Source organism: Stenella coeruleoalba (assembly GCF_951394435.1).
Source record: "Stenella coeruleoalba genome assembly, chromosome: 21".
NCBI lineage: Eukaryota > Metazoa > Chordata > Mammalia > Artiodactyla > Delphinidae > Stenella > Stenella coeruleoalba.
In genome coordinates this window covers 36,030,384-36,048,857 of record NC_137167.1, presented here as the reverse complement: position 1 = coordinate 36,048,857, position 18,474 = coordinate 36,030,384, and the positions used below count along the sequence as shown (strand labels likewise).

Sequence of the window (18,474 nt, the reverse complement as noted above, 5' to 3'; positions counted from 1 at the left end):
GGTGCGTGGGCTCAGTAGTTGTGGCATGCGGGCTTCAGAAGTTGTGGCTTGCGGGCTCAGTAGTTGTGGCTTGCGGGCTCTAGAGCACAGGGTCAGTAGTTGTAGTGCACGGATTAGTTGCTCCGTGGCATGTGGGATCTTCCCGGACCAGGGCTCCAACCGTGCCCCCTGCATCGGCAGGCGGATTCTTTATTTATTTAGTGAGATCCATAGGTTGAGGATCTTTAGGCTTAGGCAGTAGAAATGCGGTGAAGCGGATTTGGTAAAGGAAGGTATATTTTGGAGGCGAAGGAAGATGCTTGGCGTAAGAAAAAAATATTTATTTCACCGTATGTGGCTGTCCTTTCTAAAATTTTTAAATATATCTTTTTCAGTTCTGGGAATAGTAAGCAACTTTCTTTGTGTGTGTGTGTGTGTGTGCGTGCGTGCATGCGTGTGTGTGTGTGTGTGTGTATGTTCTGCAAAGTTCATAAAGTTGTGTTCTACAAAATTACTCAGACTAGACTAGCAGCTATTCGTATGATACGTTTAATTTCTGATTCGGGCTAAATCAACCTCTCTTCATCTTCTCCTCCTTCTTAGTTACTTAATGTGTTAAATCAAATTACTTATAGCTACTTTCTGGCTAATTCACCATTTTGACATCAAACTTAGTTTAGACAATAGATCTCTAATGGTACAGTTCCTACGTATCATAGAATTTCAAGTATAGTCCTTATTTTAAACATTCTGTTTTATTGTCCTCATATAATGATAATGATATCCTTAATTGCCAGATTATGTGTCTTGAGTTGGGGTTTGGTGTGGAAAATATTGTCTGTATACACACAGCCCATGCTTAAGTTCAAGGAACCCTCCAGCCTGGGTTATAAGGCACCCAGGTTACAATCTCAGGATATAATAAAGCTGGCACTGAGATTCCTTCTCAGAAGATCAACAAAATTAGGTTAGGGACAGGAATACAAATTATATGAGCTAAGTAGAGAATCCACAGGAGGTCTTCTATCAGCTCAGATTTCCCCTTGGAGAGGCAAGTCTAGAGACAGCCTAGCTTCAGGCTAAGAAGAATAAACAAGGGGGGAACGCGGCCAGTTCACAGCTGATAAATTTTGAGGAAAGAGAGAAACCTCCTTAGCTGATAACAATACTAAAGAGTTGATTAGCCCCTCGGTTACTCTGCAGCGTCTCTGCAGACTTGGCCCTGCAGTTTGCTTCCCTCTGCAAGAGTCTGTAACCTCCTCAAGGTAAATCTTTTAGAAGACAAGTGTGAAATATCTGATTAAGGAGGAAGGGAAGGGACTTCCCTGGCGGTCCAGCAGTCCGCGCTTCCACTGCAGGGGGCATGGGTTCGATCCCTGGTCGGGGAACTAAGATCCCTCATGCTGTGTGGCAAAAGAATAAAAAATAAAAGAGTAATTTAAAAAAAAAAAAAGGAGGAAGGGAAGCTCCTCTTCCTCCCTGGGCAATAGAACACAGTGGGGTAGGGGCTCCTTGGGGGAAAGCAAGGAGGAAAGTTGCCGTCTGGGCTGGGGGTCAGAGAGGACTGATGTTGTGGTTCCTAAGACAGGCACATGGGCGCGCTGAGGAGGGATCGGGGCAACTTCATATCATTAGGCAGGAGGGGCTGCGAGGGCTAAGGACCACCTAAATCTATCAGGAGCAGACAGCAAAGGAGGCTTCAGCTCAGAACCAGTGGCTCAAGTTTCTCAAGAGCTCAGGTTAAAAGAAAACAGGGAAAATAGTGACCAATGTGCTAGAATGAAAGGGGAGAATTGCAACTCTTAGGAAGTTGAGACACAAATAACGTTTGGTTTCAGAATGACTGTAGTGTGTGTGTGTGTGTGCGTGTGTGTGTGTGTGTGTTGGGGGCAATGGGGAGAGCTGACAGTTGGTTCTGGCACTCTGCTTCTGAGAGAGCAGTACAGGGCAGGCCTTGTTTTTACTGTGTTTCCCTTTATTGTGCTCCAAAGATATTGCATTTTTCATACATTGAAGGTTTGTGGCAACTCCGCGTGAAGCAAAGACCATCGCGCCGTTTTGCCAACAGCATTTGCTCACCTTGTGTCTCTGTGTCACGTTTTGGTAATTCTCACAATATTTCAAACTTTTTCATTACCATATCTGTGATGGTGATCTATGATGGTTTTTTGATGTTTGATGTTACGACTTTGATGTTACAACTCGCTTAGGGCTCAGATGACGGTTAACACTTTTTAGCAATATTTTTATATTAAGGTATGTACACTGTTTTTTAGACATAAGGCTACTGCCCACTTAACAGACTGCAGTATAGGGTAACTTAACAGTGTAGGGTAAACATAACTTTGATATGCACTGGGAAACCCCACAATTAGTGGGACTTGCTTTATTCTGGTACTTGCTTTACTGCAGTGCTCTGGAACCGGACCCGCAACATCTCCGAGGTCTGCCTGAAGTTAGGTCCACTCTATTTGGAAAGGAAAAGGCCATTCAACCTTCTCTGACAACCTTTTATGAATTTCACCCAGTCAAGGGGAGCACTTTTGAAAGCAAAAGAAGGAAAATAGGATAATAATAGCTGCTACTTACAATATAATATATCCCCGGCAATACACTAAGTACTTTACAAACATTCTCTAGCTTAATCCTTCCAGAAACTTCTTTATCACTCTTTTATACATGAAGCAATTGAAATGTAAAGGGATAAGAACCTTGTCTAAGGTCACATAAGCACTACGAGTTGGAGGGAAGATCTGACTCTAAACCTGCACTTTTAACCAACACTATATTGCCCACGTGGACACTCCCAAAAGGGCAGGTGGAATGAAGGTGGGGGTAGGGAAACACACACTAACCCACACAGCAGGTGACCACAGAGGTCCAGACAGAAACTGAATCCTTCCAAAAACCTCAGTCCCAAAGGGACACCAAAACTGAACAGCTCCAGGGGCAAGTCCTCCATCACTGGAGACAAACACTAACTCTCACTTCTCTATTCTCTGAAATTGAAATACACTAGCACGGAGGATGTGCGCAACAGGGAAAATAATTATTTCTTAACCCTGGGCTTATATGGGGTGGAATATCATAATCCTTTTCACAGGGTGTAAGGTTAAGGATAAAAAGACACTGGAAAGAAAAAATAGACACTGGAAGTACAGCTTCAAGGGGATTGCTTTCTGTTCCCTTTTTTTTTCTTTTCATCCAGGCCTTCCAACAGAAGACCTTGGGAGCTGTCTTGCACCTTTTGGAATGTTGCATTATTAAAATACTGCTTTAGAGCTCCCAATCTACAGGGTCCTAAAAACTGCACCAAGGAGAACTGTCACCTGGAGATTACCACGAGGAATGGAGAACAATGTACATTACACGGTAGCTTGGTTACCTTGCCTTTTCCCTGAATGACGAGAATCTTGCATTTGTCTCCGGGAAAATAGGGAGCAAAATCACCCTATCAGCACTCATACATTTTTCAAAAACTTTAATCTGTGGGGATCGGATTTTTTTTTTTTTTTTTTGGCAACAGATAACCAGGTACCCGCGAGAACTCATAAACCTGAGTTCCGGCACAAGCTCGCTTTCCTGCTCAGCGTCTCTTACCTCCCTCATTGTCCTTGCTATCTGTGCAGAGGGTCTCCATGGCCACGTCACACCCTGCTCCCCTCCACCCTGGCTGGCAAACACAATGCCAGCCGTTTTGGTCCAGTGTGCATCTTCCATTGCTGTTGCACAGACCGGGGCACCCCTCTGTCAAAAGAGACAAAGAAGGACAACAGAAGTGATTTGAGTATTGAAAGTTTTTGCACCTCAAATAAACAAATGAGGGACACTTAGTGGGAACAGGCCTTTCGAAACAGCACAAATACTGTAATTGCACATGGATAGAAACAGCAACATTATCTAAGGAATCTCATTCTTATCCAAGTGGCATCTTTGATTGGCCTGACCCTTGAGACACCACTTACCTGTGCAGGACAGAAATACCTGCAATGATCCACTAAATTGCTGCAGGCCAGACAAAATTAACTTAAATTTTTTTCCTTTAGCAAAGCGACAAGGTTGGTTGTAAGGTGTGAAAAAGCGTCACAACAAGACCATCTCAGAAGCCCTAGAAGAGACCTTCAATCTGTTGTAAACAACACTGGCCTTCTTAAAAGCGCCTTGTTGCTTTCAAAAATTCCCTCTAATTTCAAAGCATGAGAGCAGGTATAAGGATATGAATGATGTTGAAAAGAGAACATTAATTTCATCTGGCCTCAGAGTTGCCGTATATTCATGTGAAATTACAGTGCATTAAATAACTGCACAAAGTATAGGCCAGTATTAATGACTATACTTTATGCCGAGAATACATTCCTTTTCACAGAATAAGCAAAGCCCAGGAAATAGTGAAGCAGCTTAGCATCTATTCTAACAAACATTAGGATTCAGGCTGCATACGGATGGGATAGGACCGACAGGATTTCCAACCGAATGTAATAGCTGTGCATATTTGATTACTTAGGACGGACAAAATGAAATACCATAAGGACCACAGTAAAACATCGATAGACCGAACAAAAACACGGTAGTCACGTGCTTCAAGACAGAGCGCGAAGAGTGATAGTTTGTGACAATCTCCCTAAAGCTTTTATGCTGTTACCTTTATATCCTATCTTGTCTGCTTTTATGGGCAAGGAGGGAAAATTTGGGAAACAATGAAAATAATTTAATATATCCAAAATCTATAACTGTTTCAGCCTAACATGACATTAAAAAAAAAAATTCTGCCACTTCCTACAGATGATAACTGGCATGCAGCCAACATGATCTGTTTATGAGGATGACACTTGGGTAGATTCTGGTGCTCTTGTCTATGAGCGTGACACGACACTGACAGAAACGAGGATATAAATGCTCTAAAATGGCAAGAATAATTGGCTATTAATCAGATCTCTTTGGAAAGAATTACTTATAATTTGGTATAAAATATATATTAGTAAAAACAATACTTGCTCTGGCAGGTGGAGTTTGTTCTACAGCTTCTTATAATTAGAATGCTACTCTTGTTTTGGTGACAAAGTTTAAGGGAACAATCCGTTTAAGGATGTTTATTTTAAGTCTGTATTAAAAGAATTATTCATATCTTGGCTTCCCCTCCTCCACTGTGGAACGTGAAACGAAAAGATCTCAAAGAGACCTTCTGTCTCTTAGAGTTAACAGAAAGAAGACTATTTTGACAGTCTCTTGTGGCTGGGTATGATGAAATTACACTTATGGATACCATCAGGGCAGGAGAAGATTAATTTTGCGGCTTCTTTTCCTTCAGACAAGTACCATCTGTATTTACGGATTAGTCACCTAAAAGGTGAATTTTCCTTACGAATGCTTCTGTTTTGTTTTTAATGAAAAAAAAAAATAAGGGGTTTAACTGCCCCACTGACAAAGATGTGCAGCAGCTGACTGCCTGCACACAAGGAGTTATTACATGAAAGCCTGGATATTGTCATGAATATTTTCATATTCTAATGAAAAGCACAAACAAGGAATAAAAAAATAGGTAATCTGAGGAGCAAGGGAAAGGGAATTTTCTCTTCTGAAAAATATGGTTTTCACTTATTTCTATGATAACTGAAGACAAAGAATCTGCTGTTTTCTGCTGAGTGGTGTTATCATTTGTTTTCTAGAATGCACAGTATTTTGTAGTTGTTTTAGAAAATCACAAAACATAAATTATGATATCACATATATTTCGAAACACTGAGAAAAAGCCAAAGAAGTTTCCATATGAGGATAAATGAGATTTCTCTCAACATATGTTAACCAGAATCTTCTTCAGATTGACAATTTCTTATCTGTGATAAGAGTGAGCGTTCATGATTCTTTGATTTAGAATTTAAAGCTTATGAGCTGAATTGCCAACAATGAAGATCTTAAAGCCAAAAAAAAAAAAAAAACAAACCAGAAAACAAAACAAAAAAAACAAAAAACAGCAAATTACTGTTATCTTCAGTTTTTGGTTCCAGTGAAAACTAATGTTTTTACATAGGATGAAATCTGCAATAACCCAAACTTATAAAAGTGAGACACAGACATTCAAGTCTCAATACTTTAAATCCAAAGGATTTCACATAATGTAAGCCTGATTTATAATTTACAAAAATATGCATGAAAACAGTCTATTTTCATACCTAGTGCAAGCTAATACACGGTTATATAGAGATACGTCAACAAAGAGCAAGTATACAGTACCTTTAACTATCTTATCCAAATAGTGAGCTTGAGAAATTAAAAAGGAAAAAAGAACAGACAGACATTTCAGAAGTGTCACATGGGACAAGGAAATTTTCAGAATTTACATGCAAATTGAGTAGCTGCAGCTGACATAAGACTCCCATTACATGACAGAGATGCACTTCATATCTTCTAAAAATGCAATATATTCACGTTTTAGAAAATGTAGTCACGATTCCAGGATATGCTCAGCATTTTCAGGAAAGTATGCAGGTAAACTAACACTCCCTTTCCCAGATTATTTGGAATGGACCCACCCTGATCCTTCCCGAGATTATACGAAAGCATAGCTAAGTAGAACAAATGGAATCAATTCTTTATTACTAAACAATTTTGGAAATTTACAACTATGAGATCTACAAATAATCAACTTTTTTTGGAGGGAGGTGAGAAAATAATTCTCTTTTTTTCAGTTTGTTTTTAACAAAGTAGTTTCATAAGGGTCACACAGTGGAAGGGCGGAAAGAACACGCCGAAGGCCCAGAGGAGCCATTTATGTATGTTCGGATGCTTTCTTCAATCTGCAAGATAAACCCACAGAAATTCTGCTTCATTCACCGTCTCTCTTGAGTTACTTGCATATTTACAAATCATCAAACTTGGTTAATAAAGAAGAAAAAATAAAGAAGGAAACTGAGAGTCCTTGAGCAAATTTAACATGGTATTATGAAAAAGGCATGTGTAAGTTCTGTAGAATATGATTACCCAGTAGCCCTTGACTACATGTCAGATGCACAGTGATGTATCACGTACACAGTCCATTAAGAAGTACGGACTGAGATCTTGTTTCTTTTCAGGATTCATACAGGAATAGGCTCTGCTTCTCACAAAAGCTTTGCCGGAACAGTCAGGATGAAGACTGAAGTCTTTTACTGTACCTGTCCATTTAATCTTTCATGAGCTTACAGTTAGCCTACACCTTTCCTCTTGAACAGAGGCGTAAATACCTCTCCGTTCACTCACTGGAGAGACCTAATATATTCTTAATAAGCCGCAAAGCTTCTTGCTTTGCCAAAATTCATACATCCTTAATGGTCTAAAATTGCTTTCCAAAGATGCTTATGTTGATTATTTTTCATTACCGACATATGCAAGTGGTCGCAGAACTTTTAACAGAATGATTTAAACTATAACTTTCAGTTGAGCTACTCAAGTCTGGTAGTTCTGTCACGTGTGTAAACAAACCCATAAATGGTTTAGACCCATCTGTACCGTGTATATAAAAGGATGCCTCACTCTGCCACAGGATTCCATCAGAGGCTTCTGAACTGCATATAAAAATAAGCATGTTTACAGCTAACTGACAATATACTGCAGGAGAAATTAAGGGGGAGGAGAAACACTGTCAGGCACTAGTCTGAAATTACAATTTCATAAAAATAATTCTTTTCAAACATTAAAATAAAAATGTATTACTGTATAACATCATTCATATACTTTCTTAGCAATTCCTTCCAAGCATTATACAATCCAGTAGTCCCATAAGGGCTCATTTAATACGGAGGATGAACACAGTGCCTTTAAACACGGTGGAGTTCCTGGTTCAGCTAGGGTAGTACTTCTGAGGGAATTCTTAGTTTATGAAAATTAATAACACTGATCAGAGTTGGAGTATAAGCCTTTGGCTTTTACATCTGGTCCACTTCAGTTAACACAATCAAAGTAAGGAATGTAATTAATTCTGATCTGGATTAGTAGTTTTAAAGGAGGAATAAATTAGAATCCAGCCAATCCCATTATTTTAGCAAACAGAATCAATTATGCAAAACAGTGGATTATGGGTAAAGGTAGGTTTGCCATTGGGCCAAGAGAATATCGAAAGTGGAGCTGAAATTAGAAAACATTTAAAGTATACAGCAGGTCAAATTTTACATAAAGCTTTACATATTAAAAATATTTAAAACACGTTTTACAAAAAGTTGTAAAACTAACCATAAGAAAAATATCTGTACTGAAGAAAAAAATACAAAGATGTGTCATTTGCATTTTATATCATAGGGAATAGTTGAGGCTGATAGCTTAAGAGTAAGAGAGAAGGGGGGGAAACCACCACCTATATTTTGGCCGCATAGAGTAAAATTTCCGACAATACCACAGAAGCCTGGCTCTAAATAATGAAGAAGTTAAAAGATGTCCATATATGAGGTTCAAATAACTATTAAAGATAATAACTGCAACAATAAAAACATCATTATATAAGCCACTACAGGAAATCATCAGAAAAATGCAGGTATGTTGTAAAAAGCCATTAGCAACAATAATTGTAAAAAATAATACAGTATATTTAAAAAATTAATACACTTATCAATTGCTGAAATGCAAATCAAGCTGCAAAAAAAATCACTTTGAAAATGAACAACCGTGTTCTGACACTAAAGGAAAGTCGTTCCTATTAGATCTACGAAGAAGTTTTAAATTTGTTTTATAGAAGAAAACTCTTATAAATATGAGCTCGAGACATATAAAATGGAGCCCTTCAAAAACTGTTCTCCAGGAAAATGCTGTATTCATAAAACACTTTCCCTGGAGTTTCAATTATTGATCTTTTTTTTTTAAACATCTTTATTGGAGTATAATTGCTTTACAATGGTGTGTTAGTTTCTGCTATATAACAAAGTGAATCAGCTATACACATACATACATCCCCATATCTCCTCCCTCTTGCTTATTTATCTTTTAAGAAGACCCCTGTGGGGTACAGGAGGTGAGTGTTACCGTGTTTCCTATAAGATAGTGGTTCTTAATCTTTCTGGGGTCTCAGATCTCCGAGACAAGTGGTGAGACTTACGGATTCTCTGCGCTCGCCCCCGACAAACATGCACACACGCTCATAAGTGCCGCTTACGATTCTAGCATTTCAGGAGCTCTGGTTCCGTAACTTGCAGATTACAAACACCTGGCTGATATATTGTTGAGTCCCAGATTTCTAGCTCTAAGTGCTTTATATCATTCTCTCATTTAATCTTCACCACAACCCTACGATGTAAATACAGTTACACAGTAAATACAGATGAAGAAAGGAGGAGAGAGGCAGTTTGTACAAGGTCACGGGCTAGCTGTCTAGGCTGTCTGGCTCTGGAGCCTGCTCTTAACCACTATGTCATAATGCCTCTTCTTAGACATTTAGAAACAAACAAAAATTTTTTCTTTAGTAGAAGAAATGAATGAAAGAATCTCAGAAGTACTGTGCAATCTTTCCTGACCTAACATGAATCTCAGCAGATACTTGTTCCCAAAAGCCATAGGGCAGCACCACCATCTTTTTGATGCCTTCTACAGGCCTCCTTGGGAAAGTGCCAGGTGGATCCACCTTACGTGGCAGAAGGCAGGCGAGTGTCTTCAAATGCCAGGGCTCATCCGATACACAGTCATCCCAGAACATAACAGATGAAACAACTGTGCCCGTTTCGAGCCCATGCACTGGAAGTCCTTGGTCTAATTGCCGGTACAGGTGGGCAAAGGCTCAGTGAAATCTGAGATGTGGGAGAAAGGTCTGGCTCCTCAAAAGAATTTTTATTCTATGATTAGCTCATAAACCTCCAATATCACCAAAGCAAATGACTGGTACTGTATCCTCTTCACACACTCCCCTCTAGGTGCTTCTTTTTAAAAAGAATTCTTTCTCTTTTCAAGGCCCCTGTTTACCATACTTCCCCCCCTTTACTTTTGGGGAGGATGTGTGGGGATGAACACAAATTGGTTTACCCTTGTCTGTGCGGCTTAGTAAAGGACGCGGATTCCACAGCCCCCTGGGAAGGAGCTGGCTCATAGCTCGTCTTCTCGTACCATTTTCGTTCCCAATGTGGAGTAGGGAGGAACAGCATCTTTTTGGAAATTCTACCTACATGCTGTGGCCTCATCTGCTTATCTATCAAAATTATGGGCAGCCCTGCTCCCTCCGTTTCCTCTAGTTAACCGATTCTTCCCGTTCTTCCCCCTGAATACGTCTCGTGGATGAAGTCTAGGACTATAAACACCAGGGTAAATGTAAAAGGAGAAGAGAAAAAAATCCAGAACTAGCCGTGATCAATTCATTTCAGTTAAGAGATTCCAGGAAAACGCAAGGCTTTAACAATATACAGACGTAGGAGACTTCATGTGTAAATCTTCCCCATTAGAAATGCAAACTCCATGGCCACGCTAATCACTGTACTCCCCTCTCCTGGCTCATAAGGGATTCTTAATACCTGCTGAAGAAAATGATTCAATGTACTTATCATGGTGGTCCTACTGAAACGGAGCAGGACCCTATAGCCCTCGTCCCCAGGTCCTCAGCCCGCCTTTTGTCTGCGGAAAAACTTTAGCCAAAGAATACATTTAATCAGAGAAGTGAGAAAACGCAGAAACAGAGGAAAACAGTCAGAGGAGACCAAATAATAGGAGTTTGGTCATTCAGCACAGTCAAGGACCTTCAGCTCCTCAAGGGCTCAGATCATATTCTGAGCCGTGTCCCATGAGCTGCCCTGTAGATACAAACACCCTCCACGAGCTGGAGGAGGACGGCTACAGGATGACCAAACTGAGGCCACGACATAAGCTACTCCACTTCACACAATTCCGAGAGCTGGCCTCAAAGCAATGGGAACAAACCCTGGAACTAAAGATCAACTGTACTTAAAACAAGCAAGGTGACGCCGATGAGACCATCACATTCCTGATTTCAGGGCGACTGTCAGAGCTGACCACGCTGTCCTGCCCCCGCCCTCTGCCTGTACAGCCCTGAAACTGCCCTTTAAAAGGCCCTGTCCTCTGAACAGCAATCGGGCGTTGGTTCTCGGACAGGAGTCCACCCTCTCCTCTGGTTGCCGGCCTCCGAAACAAAGCAACGTTTCCTTTCCTACCAACACTTGTCTCAATAACTGGCTTTCGAGTGGCGAGCAGCTGGACCTGGGTTCGGTAACACTATGTCCTACATGTGTTTGCAGCTCCTGGAGAAATTCTACGAATGACAGAGAGGCTACCTTGTGGGAAAGAAGCATATGTGAGCAATACCTCATTTACAATATCCTTCCCTCGCCTTCACCCATCTGTTCCTCTCCCCCTGCCCGATCGATCTATCCTAATCATATACAGCGGTACTAACAGTCACTAGCCTTTACTGACTGTCACTATGTGCTGAAAACTATGCCAAGCATTTTATATGAACTGGCTCATTTAATTTTCACCACTCTATGGGGTAATAGGTACTTTTATTATCTTCCCTACTTCACAAATGAAGAAACTTGAGGCACAGGAAATTACATAACTTCCTCAAGTGGCCAAAATTCCAACCAGGTGGTCTGAGACCAAAGTCCATACACTTAATAAACAAGCTCTACGTACAACTCAGCAGAAGCAGAACTGTGTACCTGGGTAAGATAGACGAGAAACACACCTGTTTTTGGATTGGTCAATGAATTTACCTGAATGAGAAAATAAGACCAAAAAAATGTGGAAATCCTCATTTCAACATTGACAATTAAAGAGAGAAACTGGGAAGTAAGATTAAAATCCAAACAACTTGAAGTATTAATCTGTGGCCACAGCCTCATAAAGGAGGGTACTTTATGTACTTAAGAAATCTTTATAATGAGAACTGCTGTAACTTGTTCTAAAAGTCCCAAGTTTGGAAAACCGATCGGCAGGATATTAAAACTGAGGGATAAAACCAGGAAAAATTAAAACAAGTGAGTTTGAAAAATCAAAGACCAGAATCATTTCAGCTGATGTCTGTTGTATAAGAAATATTTGCTGAGTGACAGGTCCAAAGAAGGCTGCTCCTTTAAAAAAGAGGTCAGAGGAGTGTATGTGCCTGTCTGGGGGGAAACGGGGGTATTGGGGGTCTTCAGGAATAAGATCAGTTCCCACTTTGCTTTCCTTTCACTGTCAAACCGATTCTTCAAAACACAGAGAAGAAACAAAGGCAAACCAAGTTGGTTATATCTACGTTAGGCAGCTCACAAGGGAAAATATGCCAACAGTTTGACTGTGTGTACACAGTTGCTGATGTGTGTAGTTGTGATCTAGTCACACTGTTTCTGCTGTCAACAATGTGCTTGGTTGGAGCACATTAAATAGGACAGTATTTTCACTGCGCTATTGAATTCACTCTTGGGGATATCCTAGACACAGGCAAAGAACACAGAATCTAGAACGCTAGAAATACTTCTCAGTTTAATTACTGCACGAAGATCTCAGGGGCCCATCTCCAAAAGAGGATAATTCAATCAGATGAGTCCATAATAAAATACAGACATATCCTTCACCACGGTGAACACTGCAGAGTCCTCAGAGTCGAGGACAAGTTTTTATTTAGCATTGTGTGTTTCGTAATACTTTATCATACAGACTTAAAAATGATTCACGTTAGTATCTCATTAAAGTTATAAGTAGGTATCTTTCTTAGATTATTCATGTACCAATTTCTGTAGGATGACAGAAAAGCTACGGTCTGCAAATAAGTACATATTAGATCCATTTATTCCGATCAGCAACTGTTTAAATCAGTGTGCGAGCCACATACCCATTGATTTGATGTTCCTTAACTGATATGCACTGTACTGTTTTATTACTGACTACCCTGTCATAAAGGATTATGACACCGACATAATTTCAAACCCTGTAAAACAATTTACTCAGGCCCCTTAAAAATATGTCCTCTCTCACCACAGAATTCTCATTCTAAGATTAGATAAAACACTGCAAATATTTTATCCTATTTAGGGGGGTCAATTAATTTGAAATATAACAACTAGCAAGTGAGTTTTAACAACTAGGTTGTGCCAGTAAAGAAAAACGGTGTATGTGTGTGCGTATGTGTGTGTGCGCGTGCGTATGTGCGAGCACACGCGTGGGCACATGCGTTTCAAAGAGCTTTTGTTCCCCTAAAACTGGCAGCACATTTTTGAAAACCTGCTTCAAACAAATTGTTTTTGAAAGTTTGCACATTTTATTATTTTACTAGATTGGAAATTTGGTGAAAAAATTATCTGTACAATACATTGCTTCTAGCATGCACCTACCCAAGCAAAATCCCATACTTCAGTTTGGAACACTATTTATGCCAAGACATTCCAAAAGAGGGAAATAATACTTTTCCTCATTTAAGTCTTCCCAGAAGAAAAATCTGGATTCTATGGAAAAGGTGCTTTGAGATAAACGACAATTTTTCAAGTCAGCACTGCTGAGACAGTACCAGGATAAGCTGCAGAGCTTTGTGCAGGCAACTGGGAGAATTACGCTTGGTGTTTTCTCTCAGTTTAGCATTTCATGCCTTACTGCAGATGACATCTACATAATAGAAGTAACAGCATAGCAGGCAGAATGCAGACAGCAGGCTCACTGATGCTGGCGCGCACGCAGTCTACGAAGGAGATGACTGTCGTTTGGCGTGTCATGCACGATTTTTGCGGTAGTCTTTGCACGTGGCGTAATTTCATTTACTGGACCATAACATAAACATGGAGTGGCACATGTCTCCTTCAGATTTTTACTCGCTTGAGTTCAGTGAATGACGTGAGCAAAACCACATTACCTTATGATTTCCTAAATTAAAAAAAAAATCACGTATATTTTAGCACCCTGATTTGGGAACTAAGCTATCAGAGACAGTTCTTCACATTAATAAATGAAAATCAGACACAAATATATGTTACACTAAACAAATATTTGGACTTTAACTTTCTGGTACAGTGAACTTGGTGACTGCAATTACCAAAGTGGTGTCTGTGTAGTGCTAGCAAGTCTTGTGGCAGGAAACCATGAAAACGATCTATTTGGTCAATATCAAAGAGTGTAATTTCTTGTCTACCATCATTACTTTTGTCTAGTCATAACATTTAGTATTTAAGAAAACTTATAGAATAAGGCGTGAATAAGTATGTAAAATATACTAGGTCTTTCCGTTGTCAATTTTTAAAAACTTTACCAGGAAAAATAGTGAACAAAGTTGAACAATCTGTTTAACTTACTGAAGACAAAACTGTAATTTATTTGGAAAAAACTGTAGGTAAATAGCTCTTTTCAAAGGTGGTTTACAGAGAGAGTGTTTTTTCTTTATTTGCAGGTGTGAGAGAGTGTGCATAGATGTTTACCACTTGTATCCTGGGTATTAAACTTTTCTGAGACTTTTTTCATGAGCCGATACTGGTTACACAGGTCATCTACTCACTTTGTATGAGTGCTTTTCAGTGGTCAGTGTCTATACACAGTATTCAATCTACTAAGAAACTGGAAATAAATTTAACTTTTAAAAAGAAGTGTGAAAAAAAAAGTGTGAAGTTTTCAATAAGTAGTTTGCAACTTTCTTAAATCTTCTACAGTACAAATTGATTTTCTCTGAACTGTTTTTTTTGTTGCTGCAATTGTTATTGTTATTTTGGCAAGCTATGGATCCTGTTATCAGCTATAATTCAAATTCTCCTGAATAAAAAAGTGACATTTTATTATTGATATATCACTGACATGGTTATTACTGCATCTGTTTCTACGACAATTCAGTCGAATGTGACAGGTACGTAGATATTATCTTTATCACAGAACAAAATTTAGTTTTCACCTATTCTACTATATACATACATGCTAAAACAATTAAACAGTAATTTAGGAGGCAGCATAGTCTAGTGCTTAAGAGGAGGGGCTTGGGAACGGTTCATGTGGATTTGGGTTCTGGGTCTGTTACTAGCTGTGCATCCACGGAAAAGTTATAGAACCTCTCTGAGCCTGAGTTCTGTCAATCGAGATTTTAATAGTTTCCACTTGATAAGGCTGTTGTGAAAATTAAGTAAGATAATATATGCAGAGAACTTTGCATTGTGCCTTAGCACATAGTAAACCCTTAAATAACAGGTACTATGAATTAATCTTTTTAATAAAGACAGTTTAAAAAGGACAAAATCATGAAGTCACTGGTATCTTTTACGAGACTATGAAGAAAGAAAGAAATCTGACTTTAAGCAAAGCATCTCCGGGCTGCCAGTGATCTGTTTTCATAAGCCATGGGGTCCACTCTGCCCCAGCGACGCCAGGATGGGCCCCCTATGCTCCACCTGCTTAAGATATACTCCCTTTGACGGGACCCTTCTTCATATGAACGGGCTAGATCCCAAAGTGGAGACAACTCCATTTTTGTGTCGAGAAGTTTTCTTATTCTCTGTCTCGCATAAACCCTGTGCTGGCATAGATGCAAAGTTCCTAATCAAAATGTGATTCAGCTTTTTAGAATAAAGAGCACATCACAACTTGTCCTTATATATTTCGCGTTCCCTCATTAGTGATTTGATTCGAGCGACGTAAATTAATATTTTTAAAGGGCTATGTAAATCTTCGTATAATCTGCTCATAAATTCGGAAATACAAGTCACTTTTACAGTAACTACTTGGGAACTAAGACATTTAAATATCTTATTTTACATGCATATCACGATCCTTATCCTGCAATTTTGCTGAAAAGTTTTCATTCTGTTTTTCATTATGGAATGTATTGAGCAGACCTAACAGAATATAAATGGCTATAGCCTTTGCAGCACGATGATGTGAGTCTGTGTCACCATTTCTACATACAGGGGAAACCCACCCTCACTTGGCTGAGAAAGATGTTCCCAGTAGCTTGTGGGTGCCTTGCTGGTACGTGCAACCATAATCGCCCACCTAGGTCTTTACTCTGGGGCTTGTACCTACACTGGTCACAGACCAGAGGATAGTGCTTTTGGGGGCAGGAAAGAGTTAGGGTTTGTGCAGTAACCACATAGATGGTTTTCTCTTTGCTTTTTATGAGTTATATGGTGATCTTTTCCCTTTGCATACACCAATGTATTGGGAGTGGGTTTCTCACACGCATAATAATCACTACTGGGGACTCATCTTAAAACCCAAGAGTTGAATTGTCTGTGAAAAGCATTATTTTACACTTCACTGTTCATGTCGGGTCTAACTGATGAATACCTAACACCATTAATTCACAATTAGACCACTTATGCTTAACCACACGCTTTCTGTGCATACATATATAAATGTTAATTTTGGATAGAATGATCATCCTTCAGCAGCATAACAATTAAACAGCTGTAACCTGTCTCATGTGTTAAGTGATGGAGCTGCGGGCAAGCTCCAGAAACAGATGGTCTTACCCACCCATGCTTAATGTTAAAGACTTTTTTAAAAAAGAGGTGTTGACAAATCAGAACAAGGAGGCATAGTTTTAATGCAAATCAGTCCATTTGCAATGGAGATTGCCCTAAAAACTAATTTGGTGTATAGGAAAAAAACTAAGCTCTGCTGTTAAAGGAAGACATTATATTCCATTTGGATCTACCAGATTCCCCACCAACGTAATTATTTACTAATTTCATTCAACCAACAGGGTTTAATGGAAAGGCAGCTGGCAAAGTATTCATATTTATGGACCTCCTTTGACTGGTCCTTAATGTATCCAAGGCACATGTCTGTTAAACCCCAGAAATTATGGCCATATTAGAGGCAGCCGTTTTCCAGCTTCACTAAAGAGGCACTCGAAGAAGAGAGGGTCAATGAACCCATCATGGAGAAGAGTAACAGAAAAAAATCGGCTCTAGTCACACCGTAATCTGTGAAAATAATATAGGCCATGGCTTTGGTACGGACCAACACCGTAACTTGTATTTTAAAAACAGGTAGGTGGAAAAGGAATGGTTTGCGATGAAAAGAGGCTATTTTCAACTTGTCACATTCGAGAAATGACACAGAGAAATTCTGCCACTGAAGAATACTAAGGTACCATTGCGGGAAGGAATAATCACATTCCTTGAAATTGTAGGCTTAATTCTTCCGCGCTTACATGAAACTAAATGCAAAGCTCTGATTCTTTATTTACTCCCTTAGGATAATACGGATCTCTGCAGATGGTGAACATGACTTAAAATCTACATGAACACTTCACCAGCCGGCTGGGGCTACGGTTACCTGGCTTGAGTTTGGGGAAGAACGTGGCTTATTTATAATCTGGCCCTAGTCGTGGTCCTTCTCTTCCTCACTAATCCTGTGAAATAGCTGATGACATATTATTTTGCACCTGGTTTCACTCCCAAACGCCTTGGACCTAAACTTCTCAATAAAAGGGTTCTGATGAACTTGGCAAGATTTAAAAGGAGCATCTTTCGCCTTTATTTCTGGTTAAATTACACAATATAACCAGTCAATTGAGCTTTCAAACCCCCTCTACACTAGATTTGGTGGAAATTAAGGTCTTAGATGATTTTTAAAAGATGCAAATCAATGTGTTCCAAATTGAAAAAGACACTCTAGTATATTAGTAAAGGAACACAATGGCAGGCTTTTAATAAAACAATACGATATAAATTTGACACATAACTGGCTTTTATTCTGATATCCTATCTCTTCATAAACTTTTTAAACTATGGAATATAACATTTTAATTCAAAGGAACAGATTCAAAAATTTCTTTTGGATAATAATTATAATTTATAAATTGTTTCCCTAAGACACAGAGCACTTACACAGTAACTTATTTTGAGAGACTTAAAAAAACTAGCTAGAAAACCACTAAATTCATGGTGGGAAATAAACACAAGATAGTAAGAAAGGAAGGAATCAGATTTATCAAGCCTAAAGAAATCAGGTATATTTCAATGACACCTAAATGATCATAAAACAATACAAATAATCAATATTTTCTTATACTGCTCCCATTGGAGAAAAATGACAGTAGATTTAACCCTCCATTTTCTTTTTTTTTTTCTGAACACATTGCCTCTAAAGCCAGTAGGCCTCACCGTCAGCTGAGTAGGAATAAGGTTAATTTATAGTAGCTCTTGGGACCCAAGTTACACCACAGGAAGTAGACTGGAGGGAAAATTTGTTCACAAATAACCACCGCAGGATAGGATCCTTTATCACATGACCGTGAAGTACGTCAAGCGTATTTCTTCTAAAGACCTCAAAACTCTCATCCTCATAGGCTATGTGTATATCACCTAAATGGAAAGATCTAGGTTAAATCGAGACATACTCATCCACAAAACAATTACCTACATGCAGAATTGACTTCTGGAAGTCCTTAAAAAATGTCCCTTTTCTAAAGTATAGAACACGTGTAACATTTCCCAAAACAATGCGACTGTCACTGAAATTTACCTCTCAGTAGCACTCCTGCCACGTGAGAACAGAGTCTCGGCTTCAGGCTGCTGCCTCTCTCTTTAGTAAGGATAAATCACAGCATGAAGAACCAGACAGACAACAGTGGCACTC

General features: G+C 39.3%; 1 protein-coding gene across 18 annotated transcripts in view; it reads right to left on the bottom strand.

Annotated features, from left to right (window-relative positions):
• The window catches only part of TENM3 (teneurin transmembrane protein 3), a 697,856-nt gene that overhangs the window by 74,582 nt on the left and 604,800 nt on the right, over nt 1–18,474 (bottom strand). For 17 of the 18 annotated variants that reach the window (XM_079909550.1, XM_079909554.1, XM_079909551.1 and 14 more), the window contains one exon: nt 3,580–3,726. The exons of the other annotated variant lie outside the window; for it this stretch is intronic. In XM_079909550.1, coding sequence (XP_079765676.1) covers nt 3,580–3,726 — 147 coding nt within the window. The remainder of the gene's footprint in view (nt 1–3,579; nt 3,727–18,474) is intronic. 18 annotated transcript variants of the gene reach the window in all.